Source organism: Actinia tenebrosa, unplaced genomic scaffold (assembly GCF_029948245.1).
Source record: "Actinia tenebrosa isolate PJP-AT-01 unplaced genomic scaffold, QUT_ActTen_1.0 PGA_scaffold15__27_contigs__length_11533743, whole genome shotgun sequence".
Lineage (NCBI taxonomy): Eukaryota > Metazoa > Cnidaria > Anthozoa > Actiniaria > Actiniidae > Actinia > Actinia tenebrosa.
Genome location: NW_028292575.1, coordinates 7,928,065 through 7,944,711, shown reverse-complemented (window position 1 = coordinate 7,944,711; position 16,647 = coordinate 7,928,065). Strand labels below are relative to the sequence as shown.

Below are 16,647 nucleotides of genomic sequence, written 5' to 3'. Positions count from 1 at the left end.
ATATCGTTTAAGGGCACTTGGGATTTTCTTTTTCTTTTTTTCTTTCTTTCTTTCTTTTTTTTTTTTTTTTTTTTTTTTTCTTTCTTGTTTTGACGAGTATTGTATTGACATTCGAAGGGATTCAAAGTATTTCGCTCGATTTTATATCTTAAATACACAATCTAGCTGGTAATCCTTCTCATTTTTCCTTTCAATATCTACTTTGCTTAGTTCTTTTTTGTTATCTTTTGAGTTCAGTTTTGAAGCGAATTCTATAATAAATTGATTGTCTGAACTACACTAAGAGTTTATGAGACGACTTCAGTCGATGGAGTCAAATGATCCTCATTTGACTCCATCGACTGAAGTCGTGGTCAACCTGGAGTCAAATATTGGAAGATCTATTTGCTAATACTTTCTCTATGGAGAATAAAGTCCTCTGAAAAGCAAAGTCGGGATTTTGCTTTTAATTTCAAAGTCGGGCTGTGTGTTTTTTTTTCGAAGAAGCTTTAAACCTACGAGTCTTCAAAATCGCCGTGTCAGTTATATGTTACAATCAGGACGATCTTCGAACGATTTTCGAAATAGGTGTATATTTCCAAAACCTTATTGACACCCACCTGTTGATTCACATGAGGATGATGTGCTATGCTTGCCGTCTAGGTGTATAGGAGTCGATTTGTTTTAAAAATTGGGGAACTTGATTTTTATTCTCATTTAGATACTATGCAATGATTCATGCACTATACACGAACTTGAATGTTCTATTGTTACATACTTGTCACTATAGCAAAGGTTTCTATTTCTTTATATTCTTTGAATTTAGTCACCATAAACTTACCGAAAATCGAAAATTTTGCAATCGGAATGATTTCAGTGATTGATAACTCATTGTAAACATACCTAATTATTTCAAATGTGCAAATCAGATAAATGTAAGACATTTCAGTGGTTTTCGCAAAATCAAATGTCGACACCCACCACTTTGCAGCAGATTTTAATAACTTAGGTAATGTATATTATAAATGTACTATCGAAATTGTTTTGAAAATTGGGGAACGTTGCTTAACTTTGTGTTTTGGTGAAGAAAAATGTAATATTTACAACACAGGAAGCCCAATAGTAAACGCTCAGAATGTGAAATTCTGATAATATTAAAATGAATAAAATTTTATACAAACCTTCAGCTGTATTTTTATAGTGGTTTATGATTTTTCGAAGAACTTTGCACTTTTAGCTTGAATTTAGTACTTTCTATGGCACATTGTATGTGGCCATGTAATAAGGTTCAGCGGATTAAGCGCATGCCACATGCAAATTAGCGCCCTATTGTTATTTAGTGACTAATAGTTGCTAGCACTCAACCAGAACATTCATTAAACAAAGGACGCAAATGGTCTCTTGTGTATTTGTCTTTGTATGATGAATGTTCTGGTTGAGTGATAGCAACTTTTAGTTACTAAATAGATACTATTTGTCAGTAGTAACTTTGTTGTTATTTCATGGTTTTAGAGTGCACGCACTAAATCCGTGAACATTAATTAGTACTAATTAGTACTATTTCATACAGAATCCTTTGTTTTCTATTGTTTATTTATCACCATTTAGTACTAAAAGTTAGTATTTGTTTCACGGGTTTAGTGCGTGCACTCTACTGCATGCGCTCTATAAAGCTTTGCCTCATTGATTCGATTAAAACAAAAAAACATGTGAAAACAGGGTAGCCGGATCGCGCGCAGTATGCGTATGCAGAAAAACAAACGATGCCAAATGTGATTCTAAATTCGCATTGATGCTGGCACCTTCCATAACAGTACTGTTAAACAAATCATTTACATCTGGTACTCTACCTAACGACTGGAAAATAGCGGACGTTACGCCAATCCACAAGAAAGGTTCTAAACACCTTAGGGAAAATTACCGCCCAATCTCACTCACATCTATTGTATGTAAAATTGGTGAAAAAATTATCAAAAACAATGTTATTGAATTCTGGCGTGAATTAAACGTATTAAACGACAACCAGTTTGGTTACCTTCAAGGAAGATCTACTGTAACTCAACTGCTATCTACTGTTAATGATTGGGCGAAGTCAAGAAATTCTTCTATCCCTACAGACGTAATCTTCCTCGACCTGGCGAAAGCCTTTGACAGCGTGCCACACGAGCGCTTGCTCTTAAAACTAAACATGTACGGAATATGCGGGAGCTTACTTCTATGGTTCAGAAATTTTCTCACTAATCGACACCAACGTGTGGTTATAAGAGGAACTTGTTCAAACTGGCTTCCAGTGGTATCTGGAACACCTCAGGGTACAATCGTAGGTCCCATCCTCTTCTTGCTATACATTAACGATATCACAGATCGCATTTCCTCTAATGTGAAACTGTACGCGGACGACACCAAGATTTACAGGCAGCTTATTGACCCTGTTCTAGACACACTAGCTCTTCAACACGATCTAGACCATCTTAGAGAATGGGCATGCACATGGCAGTTACGCTTTAATAATGATAAATGTGAATCTATGCGTATAACCCATTTACGCGACAAGTCCAAACCGAAGTACATCTTAGGGGAGACTTTAAAGGAAGTTAATAGTTTCAAAGATCTTGGTGTTACTATCTCCAATAATCTATCCTGGAGTGAACACATTGGCATCACCGTAAATAAAGCTAACAAAGTCCTAGGGACTATTTTACGAACTGTTGGCACCGCCAATACCACAGTCTTTTCGATGCTATATATCGCGCTTGTAAGACCAATCCTTGAATATGCGTCACCCGTTTGGTGTCCACACCTGGTAAAGGACATAACTGCATTGGAAAAAGTACAAAGAAGAGCTTCCAGACTAGCACTTCGACAAACTAGAGGGGAAATGACATATGAAGAAAGATGTAAAATATTGAAGTGGCCTACTCTCTCGACCCGCAGGGACTACCTAACTCTAGTTGAATGTTACAAAATAGTTTTCGGTTTAGGTATTCTAAATTTCCGTAACTTTTTTGAATTTACGAAAGTGACGTCTACCAGAGCTAATCATTCCTACAAACTTTATGTTAAAGCAGCCAGAGTTAACTGCTACAAATACTCCTTTTTCGTCAGAGTTGTTAATATGTGGAACGATCTACCTAAAGACATTGTTGAAACCGATGGGTTTAGATCATTTAAGCAGAAATTGAAGTCTCACTTAGGTGTTTAATGTTTACATATTGCAGTACACATCGATTAGTATATTTTTTAGTAGAGTCTAGATTAAGGAGGAGACGGGTTCTCTGTTGCTCTGGGTTTCTCGCGCGTGCGCTCATCAGGCGGACAGACTTCATAATCTGTCTGGTGGGTGCGCGTGCGGGGGTGGGGCTCAGGGTGGCGGAGAGCTTGTCTCTCCTTAATTAAGTACATATTCATATACTTATACTTCATTTATCGAGCATTTTTCGCTAATTACGCTGCTTAGGGTCTTTCTTTATAATGCATTTTTGTCATGTTTTGTTGTTTTTCTTGGGAGTTTTCACATAGGGATAACCTCATAACTTCCTTTCAAGTCGCCTATTATTGTGCTTTGTTGTCTTATTTGTATCGCTTTTTGCTAGCCTCTGCTCTTACTTGTATTTTACTATTTGTCAATAATTTATTTGCGATTTGAATAAACTATGTATGTATGTATGTATGTAAATATAGCATCAAAGAGTGCTCATGATGGGGCGCAGGGATTCCTTCCCTTAGTTCATTTTCTCTTGTAGGGTAACTAATCTATATAATGTAACTATCGTGATAAAAATAGCATCAAACGGTTATAAGCATATGAATGCCAGAGATTCCTTATCTTAGCTTAGAGTGCATGAAGTCATTAAACCCGTGAAATAGATGTTAGACTAATACACTTTAACAGACCCTAGAAGTCTATTGTTTTCTTTTGTGTCTATTTGACTATTACGCGTTGACTACGTAGTATTTTTTATTTCACGGGTTAAACGCCTTCACTCGATCTTCTCTTGTAATTTACTAATACATTGATTGTTGTTTTGGTTTTGCAGAGGAGTATGTCACACTCTGAAGGCTTATAATGAACGCGAAAAACATATTATCCAGCTGTCAAACGAAAAGGGAAATATGCAGTACAAGCTCAGCTGCAAGACTTAGTCAAACCACTTCTAGTCGAACGTGAAATTCTAAAGCAAGAACAAACGTACTCGTACTAAGAAAACGACCACAAACACATGACCCTTCCCCTTTCTCATTAATTTCCTTGTTTCAGGAATTATTTTTTCAGAGCCCCAATTTCACTTTCCCACCATCCCCTCCGATAATAACCAATAGGCCATTTCACGGATCCCGTTACTCAACCTCAGCCTCGTCAGCGTGTAATTATTCTTTAGAATTTGACCACAGTCCGCAGTAATGAAAGGAATTTACACATCAACGAACAATTGAAACACTTAAAAATTTCACAAGTTGTAGGCAATTTCTAAAGAATATATTACACGCAGACGAGGCTGAGGTTGAGTAACGGGATCTGTGAAATGGTCTATTGACGATTCTTAAAAGTCACGTGCATGCGGGCTTAGCCTCGCTCCTAAAATAGAAAACAAAAGTGGAAATTACACTAACAAAAACAAATATTACCTGGATTGGAGGTTAAGCCCGCATCACGAGACTTTTAAGAATCGTCAATATCTTGGTCAAAAACGGACTGTAGCGATCCTTGGTAAGGAGGACGCCGCCGCTGAACTCGCTCATCTTGTATGGAATTTTTGATTTTTTTTTCATTCATAGAATAAATAATCTAGTAGTTTTGATTGATTCACAAACGTTATTCAATTTTTTTTAGCTTTTTTAACAACTTTTTTTCTTTATAACATATCGGCCAACATTCTCTCTAATTTTACGCAATAGAGCAAGGCATTATGGGTCATGAGAAAATAGCGAATAAAACTTGTAACTTTTCCAGATTTTAAAATGATTCTATTCTTTTTTTTTTTTTTTTTCGTATACATAGAAAATATATCTAACATTGTGATGAACGCTCAACAAATTTTGCTGGTTGCAACAGGACATCTTTCGTAGAAACACTTCCTTATATGTACTTGCAAACCGGTTAAAACCAGTTTATAGAGCAATAGAAACGCGTCATATAAAAGTGATTTCGTCTCCTAGTACGTTTGCCAACTAACGTTTGCCGTTAATTCCTCCTTGAACATGTATTATTTCTTTACTTAACTGTACGCTTTCCTTGGCGCCAACAGACAAGGTAAGACTTAAATGAAATAAAGTTATCGAGTATTGAAATAATAAGATTCATCTCGAAAGAAAAAAACAAATTCGCAGTTTTAAAAAAGATAGTCTTTATATTTAAAACAAAAAAATTTTTAACGACTAAATAAATCTACTTTCTTTCGACATGATGTATGGTATACAGGACTCTAGCTCTATGTAGGTATACATTCGGCTTTTCATAAATCATTTGAGATCGGAAGTTAGACGCCGACTATATGAATTTTGACAGTTTTGTTATTGGAAGACTACTAGGCAAACAAAATACAGGAAATAAAGCGAGAAAAATTAGATATGTAGTAAATATGTCCATTTCTTTCAAAACGAATGGCAACAATATTCGTAACCTATTTCTAAATTTATTTTCGGAAACTAATTTGCCGTTCAAGAGAATATAGATGCACAAATATACCATAGTGACATCAATTCACTTGAGTTTCCTTGTTGTATTTACATAAGCATATTAAAGCTATTCCCTAGGAATCCTATCGGTTCTCTGCTCAGTACAATAGCTTTTCATTACGTTTATCGAGAGCGTTAATATACTGTCACGAAAATAATCCATTAAGCAGATTCGAGTGCGTGCTTTAGTCGTAGGGATAAGGAAATCTTTTTCGTGGAAATTTTATTAAGTTCTTATAACGTTTAAACATACGTTCGGTCAATAAATCTGGAATAAAACGAAGGTCATTGGGGCAGCCGATTAATATTAATTGACGTCTAGACACTGTCTTAAAAAAACTTGAATGAATATATTTCTTAAATGCATGCATATATATGTTTGAATATCTGTCCCGTGTTTATGTATCGTAGATAATAGATTTCGTCAATTGGGAAATGTATTATACCGTAATACAGTCAAACTGAAAAAACGCGAACACCCAAAATATGTCGGGAATGTTTAAATATCGTGTCCTGACCAATCACATGTGACTGCTTATTAGAAATGAATTCATTCTCGCATGTGTTACGCCACAAAATGTAATAACTCGCACAAAATGTAATAACAACGCAAAATGTAATAACTGCTCTAACGCAAAATGTAATAACTGCTCTAACGCAAAATGTAATAACTTCAATAACGCATTTTAAAATCAATGTTTACTGAATGGACGTAAACGACACAGTAGAACCGAACAGAACAGAATAGAGAATCGTCTGGAGAAAAAAACTGGTTAGACTACATTCAAATTACGAGATATTAAACAAATGCCCGCGACTTTTTTGCTAAGATTAAATTAATTTTTATGTATCTTTTTATTGCTAGTTGATGAACATTCTGACTAATTAATTTATGTTATTTTGGTACGTTTTTTACCATAATGTGGTAATTTTTTAAAAGTATTATTTACTCAATAAAATGATTAACAAGTTGACAATAATGAATAATAAACTAGCCCTTATCCATGAGACATGTCGGGATTCAATAGCATAGTTTTAACATACTTCAATTATTAAAATAATTGGAGTATGTTGATCCTGAGTTGGCTTGATATTGGTGATATTTATGAAGAGTTGCTGATTTTTTCCTCAAATATACTACTGTTGGAGTGAGTGGACTTGCCTTGTAAAATCCACACGTTGAAATCGCGTATTCAACATAAATATTTATCTTAACGGTTCATGCGAAATTCAAGTTAAAGTCATCTGGTATGGTTCGTATACCGAGCAAATATTGATTTTCTGGATATTTAAAATGCGTTATTGAAGTTATTACATTTTGCGTCAAAAGGTATTACATTTTGCGTTGTTATTATATTTTGTGCGAGTTATTACATTTTGTGGCGTAACAGCATGCGATTGGTCAGAACAAGATAATCAACATTCCAAACATTTTACTAGGTGTTCAACGGTTGTGCATTACGGTGGCCCTGAGGTGCAATAAGACATTTCGTAGTTTAAGAATAGTTTCCAGTGCGCAAGTGATTTCATAACAAAAGAAGGTTTACTATGGCTGCCTGTTTGTAGCAATATTTAATCCTCTTGATGTGCCTTTGATTTAAACTTTATAACTGTGAATTTGAACATTATTTTCTGTGAATTTAAACCTGTTGATTTGAATCCAAACCGATTTCATTTGTGAATTTAAACTTTTGGATTTGAATTTAAACTTTTGGATTTGAATTTAAACTTTTGGATTTGAATTTAAACTTTTGGATTTGAATTTAAACTTTTGGATTTGAATTTAAACTTTTGGATTTGAATTTAAACTTTTGGATTTGAATTTAAACTTTTGGATTTGAATTTAAACTTTTGGATTTGAATTTAAACTTTTGGATTTGAATCACAGGTAGCCCAAGCTTGGTTTCTGTGGTGTCCTGTTATAAGGAAATGTATGGAGATTCATCGAAAATTTCAATAAAATCATTGAAACGTGAAATAAAGCCTCGAAATTTTACCCGATCATTGAGAAATAGCACTTCTTTAGCTCTGCGTGGTTATTTTTTGAATTTAGCCCGTTTTAAGATTTTTTTCCCCACCAGTAAGAATTACTGGTGGGGAAAAAAATCTTAAAAATTACTAGTGGAGAAAAAAATCTTAAAACGGGCTAAATTCAAAACATAACCACGCAGAGCTAAAGAAGTGCTATTTCTCAATTATCGGGTAAAATTTCGAGGCTTTATTTCACGTTTCAATGATTTTATTGAAATTTTCGATGAATCTCCATACATTTCCTTATAACAGGACACCACAGAAACCAAGCTTGGGCTACCTGTGTTCATTATGGCTCATGATGTTGAGCACTTTTTGAGGTCTATATTAGACCGATCTGAGGCATTGATCAATCAAAGTGGAAGTAAAAATGATTCTTTTCTGAGTGACTTGTTGGCTCATGTGGAATTAGTCAGAAAGGCAGTGGAATTTCTGCATGAAATACGTCATCTTTCTAGACGATTTAATCTCCTGCACAAACCAGAAGAAGAACTTTCACGAAGCATGCTACTAGCTCGTCTCAAAGTTTCTTGAATTGTTGACGAAGTGGGTCTAGGAGTAGATGGGTCGGTACGTTGCGTGGACGTTTCAGAGTTATTTGAAAGTAGGGCTGAAGCTTCGTTCAGTAGCTTGGAAACTTTCTTCTTTACTTCATCCTCCATATTCCTTTTTAATCATGAAAAGCAGCCGTATTATAAAAGCAAAGCAATACGAAATGAACGTGGTATAAAAATCCAAGATGGCGGGAACTCTACTTGACAACGAGGCAGTGCTCTGGCCGAGCAGCTCGCTCCAGTAAGATTAAATAATCCAAAAGTTTAAATTCAAATCCAAAAGTTTAAATTCAAATCCAAAAGTTTAAATTCAAATCCAAAAGTTTAAATTCAAATCCAAAAGTTTAAATTCACAAATAAAATCGGTTTGGATTCAAATCAACAAGTTTAAATTCACAGAAAATAATGTTCAAATTCACAGTTATAAAGTTTAAATCAAAGGCACATCAAGAGGATTAAATATTGCTACAAACAGGCAGCCATAGTTTACACAAAAGAAGGTGAGAAATTCGAGATAAAATCGCATGCGCACTGGAAACGATTCTTAAACTACGTACAAACTGGCTTATACAAAAATAAATTAAAATTAATAAATACAAAACCAATTACCAATACAAATTAAAATCCACAAGAGCAAATCAAAGATACGCACAAAAAAAGCAATACACAATAACACGCCGGGAACCATGCTGCAAATAATTAAGGAGTTTCAGTAATACTTAACAAGTTGCTGCATTTTAGGCCTAGGGCAAACGTCGAACTTTCCATGCACTGAACTTAATTACATCAAAGAATGCCGCCTCATTATCATCTGATGTCCATTGTTTTTAATGAGTTTGGTGCATGGAAAGTTCGACGTTTGCCCTAGGCTTTAGACAACTGGCGAGAGTGACTACCCAATTCCTATTTGCTCGCATTCAGAATTAATATCGATTGGGGAAAATCGATTGTATTTCATGATTTGAAATGCCTCCTGTGAACAGTTTACTGACAAGAGCTTTTACTCCACTTGGTTTTGATTCTAAGTTTTTTAAAATATATTCTTTATTGCACGTTACGTCATCTTGACCATGTTAGTGCCATTTAACAAAAGATATCTCTTAAGCATCCATTGTTAACGGCACCAAGATGGCCGCCAAGTGTTTGTCTCTTGACTCACTTGGGGATGCTTGCAACCCATCGATATTGATATAATTTTTGTTTATATGGTACTACTGCGACTACTGCATGTCTACCCAAAGGTACCCCACAAGTCCCGTGCACATATAAACACCCAACCCCCCCCCCCACGTTTTTGTTCAGAGCTCGTCATGACTATAACGCCTTTCGATCGGTAAAAGCGCTGTAATATTTGGCTTTGGCTTATAGCTCTAAAAGTAAGATGGAGGGCCCCATTTTTGTTGCATTGTACTACAGAGCTTCACTGATAATTATAAAAAGCAAGATAAACACAGACTGATGATATGATGCTTTTTTTTTTTAAAGAAAATATGGATACCTTTAAGAACAAGGATGAACTAGAAAAACTAAAGATTTTTCTTCGGTTTTGTGGCTCCTGTGCATCCTACGGCTGCCTGAATGTAAGAACCGAAGGACTTATTAATATTTACACTGAATGTTTGCATATGGCTCAAGTTTATGAAGACTTTAGTCTTCAGATTATGCTATTTATCTGTCTTGGTCTCACGAATGAATCCTTGTATCGTTGGCCTAAGGCCATAGAATATTATGGAAAGGGTTTAAACATTGCTGCACAGATATTGGACATGAACAGCGCAGTAGATCTATGTAAAAAATTGGGAATCTGCTATCAATCATTAAGTATGTACAAGGAGGCCATTAATTATCATGAAAAATCGCTCGACCTCGCTATAAAACTAAAGAACATGAAAAGTGCTGCAGATGCGTACACAAACTTAGGAATTATCTTCAAGTCAATTGGCAAATACAAAGAGGGCAAGGAGTACCATGAAAAGTCCCTTAAGATCGCTATAGAAAGGAACGACAAGAAGGGCCAAATAGCTGCATATGCAAATCTAGGAGATGCCAACCAATCGCTTGAAGACACTGAAGCAGCAATTAAATGCCATGAAGAATGCCTGAACATTGCACTTGAGATAGGTGACAAGGAAGGTCAAGCAAGCGCATACGGAAACTTGGGAATTGCCTATCGATCGCAAGGCCGATACCAAGAAGCTATCAAATATCTGGAAAAAGCGCTAAACATCGCCGTAGAAACAGGAGAAAAGAAAAACCAGGGGATTTTGTGTGGAAATCTAGGAAATGTTTATCGTTCATTAAATGAATACGAAAAAGCCATTCAGTTCCACGAAGAAGCACAGGAAATAGCCATAGAGGTTGGTGACAAGGAAGGCGAAGCAATGTCGTATCAATACCTGGGGAATACCTACCAGTCACTGGGTAATTACAAAGAGGCCATTAGTAACTTCAAGAAGGCTTTGTGTGTTGCCAAGAAGATAGGCTATAAGTACGGTGAGGAAATTGCTCAATTCAATTTGGCAAACTCCTACTGGTTACTAGGTGATGCGAAAGAAGCTTTGAAGTATTACGAAGAACATTTGAGCAATTCAAAAGACGTAGGCAACAAAAGAGGAGAAGCAACAGCATGCTTGAACATAGGAAATGCCCTTCAATCATTAGGCGAGTACGAGAAGGCCATCGAGAATTACGAACATTCTTTGCATGTTGCAAAAGAGATAGGATATATGAAAGTTGTAGGAAAGTGCTATGGAAACTTGTCAGCGGTCTATCATTCTACTGGAAAATATCAAGAGGCTATAGAATACTCTGAAGAGTGTATTAAAATATCCAAAGAAACCAATGACAAGAAAAGCAAATCCTCTGCATATGGGTGTCTGGCAGCGATCTCGGTTTCTTCAGGTAGGCCCCAAGAAGCGATTGGGTATCGTGAAAAGCAGCTAAGCATTGCTACAGAATTAGGTGACAAGTATGCCGAGGCAAATGCATATCTCGGTTTGGGGAATGCCTACAGTGCATTGAGTCAATTCCAAAAGGCTATCGAATACCAGAGCAAAGCCCTTGAAATTACCATAAAGATTGGTGACAGAAATGGGGAAGCTAGAGCATACAGCTACTTGGGAAAAGACTTTAGGAGCCTGGGAAAATACAAGGAAGCCCTCGAATGTCATAGCAAAGAACTGAGTATTTCCAAAGAAACATGCAACAAAAGAGGGGAAGGAGAGGCATACGGTTGGCTGGGGCAAATATATCAATCTTTAGGCAATTATAAGAAGGCTATTTCTTACTTTGAAGCAAGCCTAAACTGCAGTTGCGAGATTGGCAACAACGAAGGCAAAGGAGCAGCTTACAGAAGATTGGGACAGATTTACATAATCTTAGGCGACAGCAAGAGATCTATGTTCTATTTAGAAAAGAGCCTTGAGGTTGCTCAAAAGATAAGGAAGAAAATCAATGTCGCCGCTGCACATCAAAACATTGGTTATGTCAACCAGTCGTTAGGCAGATACGAGAAAGCGATCGAGGATTACGAACAAAGTTTATCGATTGCCAAAGAGATTGGTAACAAGCAAACTGAAGGAAGTGCATATGGAAATTTAGGGGACGTATATACATTATGCGGCAAGCACGAAAAGGCATTTATGTATATCAAACAACTCCTCGAGATTGCTGTAGAAACAGGTGACAAGCACAACGAAGGAACAGCTTATGGGAGCATGGGAGATATCTACCACTCATTGGGCAACTACGAAGAAGCAATCAAGCATCATGAAAAGATGCTCCACATTTCTGAAGAGATAGGTGACAAGCGCCACGAGGGAATAGCGAATACTCACATTGGTAACGCCTATCTTGAATTGGGTTATTCATACAAAGAGAAAGGCAACCAGGAGGACTATTGCCATTGTATGAAAGAATCTAGAAGCTTTCTGGAAAACAGCCTACAGTGCTGGGACTCACTTTATAAGCACTCTGAAGAACAAGACAAATCCAAGATATCTTTTGTTGAAACTTTCCATACAACGTATAAGCTATTGACGAAAGTATTGATCGAGACAAAGCAGGCCGACGAAGCTCTTCTTGTGTCTGAGCGTGGACGAGCTCGAGCTCTCAGCGATCTCCTGACTTCTAGATACGATGTACAGATGCATAGTTCCGCAACTAGCAATTCCTTGCAATATTCAGATTTGCAGACAATGTTGACTCATGTTAGCTTTTGCGTCCTGTTTTATGCACATCAGAACACCAGCATAGCTATCTGGGTTTTGTCGCAACAAAATCCTTTGCTTCTTGTTGAAAATGAAATAAAGGAAAACCAGGATAAAGATGGTAGAAAACAAAAGAAAGAACCCAAAGGAGGACATATTGCCGATGTCATTAATACAGCTTACGACAAGATGTTGGTGAGAGAAGGAACAAACTGCGAAGACAGATCTTTGGAGTCAATCAAAATTATGCAAGTTGACTATGATAACACAGATGGTGCTAAGGCATCAACTTTGCTCTCGAATAAAAGGAATAGTTTCATTGAAGAAGAGAATGAAACCAGATGCATAGAAGATCACGAGAAGCATGAAGAGGATTTAGGAAATGTACTTGAGACGTTATTCGAAAGATTAATCACTCCCGTACAACAATATCTTGTGCATGACGAGGTCGTGATTGTACCTGATGGAGACCTAAACTTGGTGCCTTATGCAGCCCTGAAAAACCCAAGCACTGGAAAATATCTATCCGAAACCAATCGCTTTCGACTTGTCCCATCACTCATGACATTAAAGGCTTTGCAAGATTGTCATGCTGAATACCACAAAAAGACAGGTGCATTGATTATTGGAAATCCTGAAGTTGGAGAAGTAATCCTTAGAGGCAGACAAACACAGTTCGGACGTCTACCAGGTGCTGAAGAGGAAGCAAAAGAGATTAGTAATCTACTGGGAGTTGAGCCATTCATTGGAGCTAAAGCTACCAAAGACGTAATCAAACAAAGACTTCAAGAGGGCGTGGGTGTCGTCCACTTTGCTGCTCACGGTACAACAGAAGGAGAAATTGCTCTGGCTCCTCTTAATGCCGATGGTAGCATACCAGAAGAAGAAGGCTACTTATTAACTATGAATGATGTACAAGAAAGTGGTGCTCGACCACAACTTGTTGTCCTAAGCTGCTGTCACAGTGGTCGTGGTGAAATCAAGTCAGAAGGCGTTGTTGGGATGAGTCGAGCCTTTCTTGCGGCAGGAGCTCGTGCTGTTGTTGCCTCACTTTGGGCTATTGATGATAGAGCTACCAAGGTCTTTATGAAAGCATTTTACTCGCATCTAAAAGGTGGAGAAAGTGCCAGTAGCAGCTTGCAGCAAGCAATGAAAGAAATGAGGAATGGGGAATACAGCGAACCTAGATACTGGGCTCCTTTTTTTCTTATTGGTGACGATGTCACAATCAGTTTCTAAGAAAAAAAGAAGAACAAGCAAAGACAACATCGAACAGAGTGACGTTAGACCTTTTTTATCACCTATTCTGATTCGTGATGATAAATCATTTAAAGTGCTTAGAAAATAATTCAAAGAGAATGAAAATTACAATAAACAATATTACAGAATTTCTTTCTTATTGGTGATGATGTCACCATCAGTGTATGAGAAATGAGAGAGAACCAAGATTACAGTGAACCAAAGTACCGGCATCCTTTCTTTCTTATTGGTGATGATGTCACCATCAGTGTATGACTGAGAAATGAAAGAGAACCAAGATTACAGTGAACCAAAGTACTGTACTCCTTTCTTTCTTATTGGTGATGATGTCACCATCAGTGAATGAGAAATGAGAGAGAACCAAGATTACAGTGAACCAAAGTACTGTACTCCTTTCTTTCTTATTGGTGATGATGTCACCATCAGTGTATGAGAAATAAGACAGAACCAAGATTACAGTGAACCAAAGTACTGTACTCCTTTCTTTCTTATTGGTGATGATGTCACCATCAGTGTATGAGAAAAGAAAGAGAACCAAGATTACAGTGAACCAAAGTACTGTACTCCTTTCTTTTTTATTGGTGATGATGTCACCATCAGTGTATGACTGAGAAATGAGAGAGAACCAAGATTACAGTGAACCAAAGTACTGGGCTCCTTTCTCTCTTATTGGTGATGTTGTCACCATCAGTGTATGAGAAATGAGAGAGAACCAAGATTACTGTGAACCAAAGTACTGTACTCCTTTCTTTCTTATTGGTGATGATGTCACCATCAGTGAATGAGAAAAGAAAGAGAACCAAGATTACAGTGAACCAAAGTACTGTACTCCTTTCTTTCTTATTGGTGATGATGTCACCATCAGTGTATGAGAAATAAGACAGAACCAAGATTACAGTGAACCAAAGTACTGTACTCCTTTCTTTCTTATTGGTGATGATGTCACCATCAGTGTATGAGAAAAGAAAGAGAACCAAGATTACAGTGAACCAAAGTACTGTACTCCTTTCTTTCTTATTGGTGATGATGTCACCATCAGTGTATGAGAAAAGAAAGAGAACCAAGATTACAGTGAACCAAAGTACTGGACGATTTTCAATTTCTTTCTTATTTGTAATAATGTTGCTATGCATAAACTGTTTATAATAGTGACGACGCTATATATGGCATTGAACTTTTTTTGTATCATATTCTTAATTTAGAATATATTATAGTTGTATCACGTTTGTATTGCTATGCAATATCTACAATAATGGTTTACGTTTAGGATTATTAGAATTGTTACATCTATTATTACCAGTTTTACAACTCTCCAGTTTTGAGTGTTGGTAACTTGTGGTAAATTGATCAGTTAATTTATCTAACTAACCTTAAGATTACAAATTCTAAATAACAAAGGTGTACATACTCAAGTAATCTACTAGTCTAGTAAGCGCAATTAGCTCAAGAAAAGGATAGTTAGCTACGTATATCTGTCTGACGCTGATTTATTTGTAAGCGTAATCGCTAAATCGAAAGTGAAAACATTGTAGTTTACGTATTCATGCGTAATTGTTAGTAATAATAATAATGGTGATGATGATAACGATAATATACGTAAAGTAATTTCTTTATTTTTATTAATTTCAATAATATAAATGAAAATATTATAGTGTATTTATCACTGGAAGCCTTGGTGGCCTCGTTTTGGTGCATTTTCAAAACTTCAAATGCTCACATCTTGTAAAGGATTTATTAATTTAAGTAGAAACTCACACGCCTTATCTAAATCAACAAGATCAATGATTTAAAAGGGTTTTCACTCCAAAAACATTGATTTTTATTAATGTTTATGCAAATTAGCAGCAGCCAGTTATGAAAGTCGTGTATGCGTAGTTGTTAAATAATGATGATGATGATGATAAGGATAATATACTTTAAGTAATTTCTTTGTTTTTAGTAAATTTAAATTAGATTCGAAAAAAAATAATTTCTTCGTCATTTTGTGGCTCGTCTAAAACCTTTGCTGTTTACTCAGGTTAATAACTTTTCCTTTCTGCCTTCTTGTGCAGTGACAGTGAAGGCACCAACGCGGTCGTGACACGGCAAGGCATACGCCAGACTAATAACATTACGAAAATACGGCATGAACACGGCGAAGTCACGGTCAAGTCAAGGTCACGGCACTGCTTACAGCACGAGAAGAAAAAATCAGCCAATCAAAATTTCGGAAAATATCACGGTCGTGTGAAAAAGGCACGCACACGGCACCAAGGTTTTCACGGTTATACGAAAACTGCTCTGTGATATGCGTTGTTTGACTGCCTCTGGTCATTATTGCAAAGGGAAGGGAGGGAGCGTGGCGGAAAGATAGAGAGAGAAAGAACGCCTGCCTGAAAACCAAGTAGCCGCTTACCTTATGGAGCCGGTAGCCGTACCGTGATGGACACGTTCGTTCAAGCGTGAAACAAACATATCCTCTCCTATCAAACTAACGTTTGTCAATCACCAATCGCAGTGTCTAAAATAATTACTCGTTCAAACAGAATGCTTAGTCATTGCGCATGCTCCATCACGTTTACCGTCTGTGACGAAGCTTCGTGCAGCATACATACCTTAACTTCTACAAGAATATACAAAATGTGGTCAACTTTTTATTTAGCTTCTAGCAATATACTGTTGCGATAATCAAAAGATATGAATGTCATTACTCCTCGCTGTAATGACTTGTAACTAAGATTCAACATGTTCTATAATGTTTTAATTATGACAAGACCCAATTTGTTGTGAAAACAATGAAAATCTTCTACAACTTGCAGTTCTTTCTCCACTTCCTCTGGCTTCTACTTTTCCCTTCTTAATCTTCTTCTCCTTCTTCTACTTGATCCACAAGACGATGCTTTAAATTCATAAGAAGAACATTTAATTTTTAGCTTTTAACCGTTATGTTTAAAGACACT

General features: G+C 36.6%; 1 protein-coding gene across 1 annotated transcript; it reads left to right on the top strand.

Moving 5' to 3' along the window:
- Positions 1–5,106: 5,106 nt before the first annotated feature.
- Positions 5,107–15,677, top strand: LOC116300218 (uncharacterized). The gene is made up of 2 exons (XM_031709041.2): positions 5,107–5,230; positions 9,726–15,677. The coding sequence occupies exon 2, from the start codon at positions 9,731–9,733 to the stop codon at positions 13,685–13,687; it is 3,957 nt and encodes a 1,318-aa protein (XP_031564901.2). The 5' UTR covers positions 5,107–5,230; positions 9,726–9,730; the 3' UTR covers positions 13,688–15,677.
- The last annotated feature ends 970 nt before the right edge of the window (positions 15,678–16,647 follow it).